Source organism: Parasteatoda tepidariorum, chromosome 6 (assembly GCF_982258835.1).
Source record: "Parasteatoda tepidariorum strain Cologne lab strain chromosome 6, Ptep-v5.0, whole genome shotgun sequence".
NCBI classification, from domain to species: domain Eukaryota; kingdom Metazoa; phylum Arthropoda; class Arachnida; order Araneae; family Theridiidae; genus Parasteatoda; species Parasteatoda tepidariorum.
The window spans coordinates 116,062,259-116,070,248 of record NC_141760.1 but is presented as its reverse complement, the minus strand read 5'-3'; the positions used below and the strand labels follow the sequence as shown (position 1 = coordinate 116,070,248).

Here is a 7,990-nt window from a genome sequence, read left to right as displayed (position 1 = left end):
ATTTTAAACACCAAAGAAATGAAAAAAGAAATAACAGAAAAAAAAAATCCATAACAGCTATGATTCTTATAGCAACTTAAATTTTTTGCCTAAGATAAACTAAAACAATAAGAACAAAATAAACAATAATATTAATTGTTAGCCCTTATAGTACAATGCTCTTTTTCATCGATTCGATTCTAAAAATGGGACAAATTGTCTTTTATAATAAATTATTTGAATAAAAACTAATAGATGGCGCTCTAACAAAACAATAAGGAATGCTATGTGTTTTCAAAATGGTAGGATTGGAATGTTAGTCAAATAATTTTAGAGAAGTAAACATTAGTTATACTTAAAACGTGGGTTTATGTATTTTAATCTTTTAGAAGTACCATGGACAATAAAGGAATAGGATCCAGTCCATATGGACTTAATTCAAGAAACTAATTGAGTGATGCAAGAATTACATGTGTGTTTACGATCGTCTTCGAAGTTTTAAATGCATTCGTCTGCACTCCACGGACGCGGATGTAAGTTTTTGTTTTGCATTTAAAAAAAATGTTCGTTTTTAATTTCATTTGAATTTTAAGCGTGCACTTTATAAAATTTTATCTACTTGTAATTAATTGTAGAGAATAATTTATTTTAAGATAGATTATACAAGATCCTTTTTCTGTGTCATGCCTGAAAATTTTAATGCATTTTGTTGGGTAATGTTAAGCTTAGATCTAATTTTTAAGCAAAACACACCTAAGGAGGATAAATAACTATTTTAGTTATTCCCAAGGTTTGTAAACAAAGGTTGCTAGAAAACAACTGTTGCTGTGCATTTCGCCAATGTTCGCCAATAAGGCGCGATACTAAAATGTTATTTACCATTCCTTACTAGGAAACCTATTGTATGATTATTTGATTAAAATTTATTAGTTTAGATATTCAAATTTTTCATTTAAATGCATGATTAAATTCTAATTAAGATTCAAAACAATATGATAGAATTGTTGATTTGTTCGTTTGACATATATTAAATTAAAATTTAATATAACATTTATTTAGCCTATCTTATATGTACTTGACCCATTTTTTTTAAAAAATCTTTATTAATTAATTAATTAATCTTAAGAAATTAATATGAGTGAAAGAAAGCACGCATGCATATTTTTAAGTAACAGTAAAAGTTCTTTCCTTTTTGTTTTCATGTGTAAATATAGTTTGAAATATTTACCAAAGTTTGAATAGTTAATGAGAATTGTCTGCATAATTTTTTTCTTCAAGTTAGTGTTACCCTTAATCTTATATAAATTTTATAAAATATATCAACAAATGATGTTTTGAGCTGAAAGCTATCAAAATCTAATTCTTTGATGGTAGAATGAATTTTTGCTATTTCTTCCAGGGCTGTTTAATTCTTAATTAAATGAAACATCAAAAAATTTCTTATGATTATTTATTGATATTATAATTTAATAAAGATCCAAAGCAGGGGATTTTCTATTTTAAAATATTGTAAATTGATTTTATGCTGTTATTTCGATTTGCAAAAATTTTTCTTGTAATTATTAATTTTCTAATTTAAAATAATGCTCTTTTATTTCTATATAAAGATGAGAAGTTTAATTTTAAAATTTATATCGTTATTTTTGTTTTAAAAAGTTTTTTTCTGGCTAGTCATGTAATAATAAAAACTGGATTGTACACGGAAATAAATAAGTATGGACATGGAAAAAATTCTTGTTTTTGTTCACTAAATATTAATGCTTTAAAAATTGAACTTTTAAAGATATTTTCCTGTCCTTAGATGCGCAATATATGCATTCACACGATTTTACAACCTATGTTAGAGTTTACGCCTGTCAACACCGTAATCTTGTCATTTTGAACCCAACCCAGAAGACAAGGGAACTCCTGGATCAAGAACTAGCCTTCGTGGAGGGTTTTATGGCATTGCCCGCACTTGCGTTACATGGAAAGGAAAACCTCGAAAAATCATCTGCGATATACGAGACAGTATAAGGATTCTACTTCATAATTAGTCTACCGTGGGGGATACGTTACGCCAGCAGAAAACAGAGTTCAAATGGTCCCAATGGGGCCAGAATTTAAAATTTAAAAGTAGCGTATGGAAGCTCCAAAAGTAGCGGATATATCTATATATATATATATACACTAAATTAAAAAAATAAAAAGGTAAATTTCAATGCATTGCGTTAAAAATTTCGTCAAATTCAATATTTCGCTTTCACTCAGATTAAAGGTCACGTGATTTTTCCAGAATATGAACAGTTAATAATGGTTGGAGTTAAAGATTTTTTCCCCCATTCTACTCGCCGTGCATTTTTCCATCTATATCTTTGCGATTTCAGGAGTTCACGATTTAAAATATAGATATGGAAAGATTCTAGGCTTTGCGCAGCAAAACAAATCTAGAATAAAAACAACCGAAACGGATGCGTTTCCAACAACTACAACCAAAAAGTATTTTTTTTAAAAAAGATAAAAAAAAAAAAAAATTGCAGACTTTTCAGGATCATTTTATAATGGGAAAGGTAAAAAATAATTCTGTAAGAAAACAAAGTAGCACATTTTTGAGATTTCTAGCTTTCGAATGAGTAGCCCATATTCGAGTTTCAGTAGCGGGGACTTTTAAAAGTAGCCCAATCCGCTACTTGTAACCCAATCTGGCAACACTGAATGGACCAGCTTTTGTCTCACAAAAGTTCCATCTGACATTATTACCGTTTCTTATTACCAGATCGTGATAAGTTACAATAAAATGAATAAACAAACACTGTTTTTAAACGATTCTAAAAACATGCATAAAAGAAGAAACAGAAGTTGAGTAACAATTCATAGTTTGTTTGCCTAAATGTGCTGACCAGAAAATAGAAAAAATAATTTCTTAAAAATAACATACACTGTTAATAAATAAGCGTTGGGGCCCGTGGGTTCGATCCCCGTCGGCCGATGACTCACCGTGTAGTAAATGGTGACTGATGCGCGCTAAATCTGTCCAGTCACTAAGTCCTCCATGTTCCCATATCAAATCATACCTTTGGGGGTACTGATCCTGGAGAGTTTCCTTGTCTTCTGGATGGGTTCAAAATGACAAGGCTACGGGGTTGAACATTAGACATCGTAAACCCAATATTGGGTCGGCTGTTCAACGATGGATATAATAAAAAAAAATAATCGTTTATTTCTTCGATATAAACCTATTACAGGTTTCGAAAATCATTTCTGGTTCAGAAAAAAAGAAAGAGTTCCTAAATGGGTTTCTTTAAGGTATATTCATTGCTGGGTGCCAGCCACTAATTTATACATTCCCTGAAAGCATGTATTATCAACATCCATGCGTGATCAATTTTGTTCAATACATTTCAAAAGAAAAAAAAGCAAAACCTATTTTTATTTACAATTTCCAGCATTTTATTTGTCATTAAAGGAAAAAAAAAAGGGGCCGTTATTGACATGCTATAGTAACAATCATTATACAAAGGTATTCGACACAATATTTTTTCCTTAAAAAAGGCACTTTTAGAATTTTAATTTTACCTTTGGTAAGTTTTACTTTTGGTTACTTTTTAATTATAAATTTAAAAAGTAACTTTAAATATCCATTAAATGTTTTTCAAAGTAAGGGCAAATTTGAGCTTAAAAAGCTTTCATGTCGCACTAACGATTGTATAGTAAAATGTAATGCATAAATTTAAAAATAATTTTTTTTTTCTAGATCAATAAAGTGTCTTGAACTGAAGTCTTAAAAGTATTAAAATTAATAAATAAAAATAGAACTAAATACATTGCTTAATATTGAGTTCTTGAACATGGAGCGTAGCGTTTTTAAAAAGTGCTTAAAGGTGCTTATTTTCGATTTTCGTTTTTTAAAAGCTCTTAAAGGTTCTTTTTGTCATTGAGTGTTTTTGAAAAGTTTTAATTTCCCCTTTTCGAAAATGATATTTTTTTTTCTTTACCGTGTCGATTTTCGACACGTATTATGCAAAAGCGTGCTTTTCGCATTGTTCTATTCAACGTTTTCACAATTCATTCAAAGGACAATCTATTTCGGCGTCCATAGCGTATCAATCATTTTACATGTTTGATGAAATACTTGGGAGAAGCCATTTCACTTTTACGCGTTCTCTGGATAATTCGAGAAGTATTCAGAAACTGGAGTAACATTCTGAGGAGCATTCTTTTATTGTTAGAACAAAACTTGTCGTAAACACCATCGGTTAAGAAACATTATTGCCAGCTTCATTATTGTGCCCACCACGAATTTCAGTACTGAACAAAATTTGTCCTGTTTTTAACGATTTTTTTGAAAAAATCATGGATTTAGGTCACCGAAAAATCTAATTTTAAAAATGGACCCAATTTCATGATATTCCGAATATCTGAATTTGTAACTAAATCCCCACTCACAGTCATATTTTATTAAAATATAAAATGTATCTTGTTCTTTAACAATTATGGTTTTCTTACAATAACTGAAAGAAAAAAACATCATTTCTAGGGCGAATTGTCTTTTAAACTTCCGCGATTTCAGAATTTTTGTTATTTTCTTTATTTTATCAATTTCAAATTCTAGCTGAAGCAAACCAGTCATTTTTTTTTTTTTAAATTCCAAAATGAGAAGAGAAAAATCGTGAGTATTTCTCTCCTTTCTTTGAAGAAGTATTTTTAGAATATAATTCTGCAGAAAAAAAAAAATATTTGATTTTGTATTTTTTCAGCTATTGCTTCAACTCTTTCTTTACTCTGTTTTTTAAATTTAAAATCTATAAATATGAAGATGCAGAAAATGACAGTTTTGTTTTTACCTTTCATTTCAATTAATGTTATTATAATGTTTTTTTTTTAAATATATTGTACTGTTTTTGTCGGAGAAAATAGTCACTTCGATGAAAAGTCTGGGATTTGTAAATGTACCCTCTAAACAGCATCGCAGGATTGCCACAGGTGGACTAAAATGTTGCAACTATTTTTGACCTGAGGTAACTAGGGTAACTTTTTTTGCCTGAAAAGGCTAAAAAAGCAACTATTTTCAGGAAAAGGAGACTATTGGGAGACTTTTCTGTGCTCCAAAAACGTTTTTTTTTTTTTTTTTTTTTTTTTTTTGAGCATGAATTGAGTTGACAACCTGCGGCCCGCGGTAGCTTCTGAACATAATGAATTTTTTTTTTCTTAAAAAATAACAAAATATTGAATTGCAAATTTGAGTCATCCCTTTTTAATGCTCTCAATTTGCACAGATTCCATTGTGAATCTATTTTGTTTCTCAATCTCCTTTTTAACAGTTATTGTTACGAAATTCTGCATGATTTAAAAAACCCAATTTTTAATACGATACTATGGTGCATGAATTTCGAATTTTAGTAATCACTTTTTAATATATATATATATATATATATATATATATGTATATATATATTGCTAAATCAATTATTGATAAAAGAGAAAATTATTAGAAAGAGTATGTTTTTTTAGCAAAATATTATTTTTCTTAATTAATTCTAGCATTTAAAAGTATTTAATGTTCTGCAAACATACTAATTTTTTTATATAAAAATTTAGTGCTAGAACACTAACGTTTATTTAAAAATTATCATACTGGCCATCAACTTGACTAAGTAGATCATAGTATATTACAATGAAGTCATTTAATAAAATTTTAGTCATATTATTGCAACATTTTTGTTCTTTATTTAGGCAACTATTTTCATAATTTTAGGCGACTATTTTCATGCTTTAGGCTACTAGAAGCAACTATTTTGTTCATTTTTTTCTGTGGCAACCCTGCATCGGGATTAATTAAGAAACTTTATTGGCCATATTGCGTATTAAACAACCCCTTGTGTTTGTGGATTCAATATCTTCGATTATGAAGAGTGTTATCTTCGAAATATCCTTTTTTTTAATAATAGTTTCTAAACATTTCATTTTCATATAAACGGATGTAAAATGAAAATAAATCGATTTCAGTAAAAGAATATTTTTAACTTATTAAGGACATATGAATTTTAGTTGTTTTATTTATCTTTATTTGGCAATCATTATTTTTTTTAAAAAATCATATTATATTCTACAAAAAAATCTTTTTACCCTGAAAGAAGTATATTACTGTTTCAAAATTTAATTGTATTATCAAAATAATAATAATATTTTTCAAATTTTAGTATCCTTACTAACAAGGACACAAAGGCGATAAGCCTCTTCGCAAGTGCTGTCTCATTTTTACTATTTCCTGTCAATTCAAAGCCCGTATTATTAGACTCATTATTGTCGCGTAAAGAACAATAAAGCGCTGTATAGAGTAGTTAAGATTTTACATAGAATCTTTGAGTGCGTCTAAAAATATGGCCAGGGACTGTATCTATTCGGCCACTCTTTTTCAATGTTGGCGAAATACCTTCATGCTAAGAACTTACTTCAATGACCTCTTTGTCAAATTTTTCTGAACGACCTTGATAACTATGAGCCAACAATCTATTGATAGATAGCGTCACATTTACGAACGTATAGTATTTTTGAGCCATCCTTTTAAATTTTTAAATAATAACGAATTATTTGTGCTTCTTTAAAGAATGTCGTTCCTTAGCCACATAAATGATTAATTAATGCGCCTAACAAGATCCGTTTTTATTATATCTTGAGTGAAAAGACGAAATGAGTAGGTAAACGACATTTTACTCGAAGAACTGGTTCTCACTTACACGTCGGCATCTGAAGGTGCCTCTCTTTTTCGACCGTTTTTTTTTTATACAAAATGAATGCTTCTCTTACAATTAGGGTAAAAAAATAATTGTGTTTCCATCCAGTGACGTAGTTTTAATGTATGCTCGAAGGGGTTTATTGGTTACCTCTTTGTAATATATATAGCATAATGAATAAATACAATAAACACGAAGGAAAACAATAAGTTTTGAACTTATATATAATATATATAAAGGGACCGAAATGTCGTTTCACTATGTCCGTGTTCCGCAAACAATTTTAACAAATTGTTCTCTTTTATGACGCATTATTTAAATAAATGAGCAATAAAATGAAATACAAAAATGACTGAGAAATAATACGTAGTAAAAAAAAAATGTATTCACTTTTGTTTTTTTTATGACTCTTCATCAAAAAAAAAAAAAAAAAAAAAATGAGTAATCTGCAACATGGAAACACTTCCCGATAATTATTCCGCTTTTTAAACATGTCTCAATCAGTCATTCGAGCACATAAAAGTATCCAATCGCTTTGAGATTGGCCTATTATAGATGGTTTTCAAAATCGGTATACGTATTTATTTTGAAGTAGAAAACTCAAAATTATTACCCCAAAAAATGAAGAAAGAAAAATAAATAAATAAATGAGTGGAAGACTTGTTCACTCTATTCACAAAAAATAACATCATACATGACACGTTAGCGAACTGTTCATTCACTATTCGTTCGCGGGGTTTGACTATATATAGCCCAATAAATAAATACAAAAGGACGAAGAAAATCTCAATAAGTTTATTTATAAATATAATTTATAAGCTTTATTTTATATGTAGATCCATTTCGGGCTAAAAATATGTGCAAAACAGACAATTCATGTTTCATTCTCTCTCTTTTTTTTTCTTCTTAAATCTAAGTTTCTAAAATCATTAAAAATGTACAATTAAATATCAAGTTTATTTATTATAAACTTCTTTATATTATCCGGTATAATATTACCTTGCGCACATCCATAGTCGGGCCTAACCTTGGTAACTAAGAAATCAAACGCGCTTCGGTACTGCAGTAAGAACGCACTATAAAACAAATCCCTCTATTTACGGTTTTACCCTAATTTGCGTTTCTGTTTCCATATTTTGGAACCTGGCAATCTTATTACGAATATATTTTAAATCATTCTTGAAAATTTTCCCGTTCATGTAAGTTAATTTGAATTCGCTTCTCGCTTTATTGATTTCGTTTTGTATTTTGTTACGTTTTCTTTACATTTTATTGTCTGTTTTTTACTTGATTTACTT

At 28.9% G+C, this 7,990-nt stretch overlaps 1 protein-coding gene across 3 annotated transcripts in view; it reads left to right on the top strand.

Annotated features, from left to right (window-relative positions):
* Positions 1 to 232: 232 nt before the first annotated feature.
* The window catches only part of LOC107447528 (tight junction protein 1), a 137,204-nt gene continuing 129,446 nt past the window's right edge, over positions 233 to 7,990 (top strand). For all 3 annotated transcript variants that reach the window (XM_087166516.1, XM_087166515.1, XM_087166519.1), the window contains exon 1: positions 233 to 512. In XM_087166516.1, the coding sequence (XP_087022642.1) occupies positions 482 to 512 (31 nt within the window). In that variant the 5' untranslated portion in view covers positions 233 to 481. The remainder of the gene's footprint in view (positions 513 to 7,990) is intronic.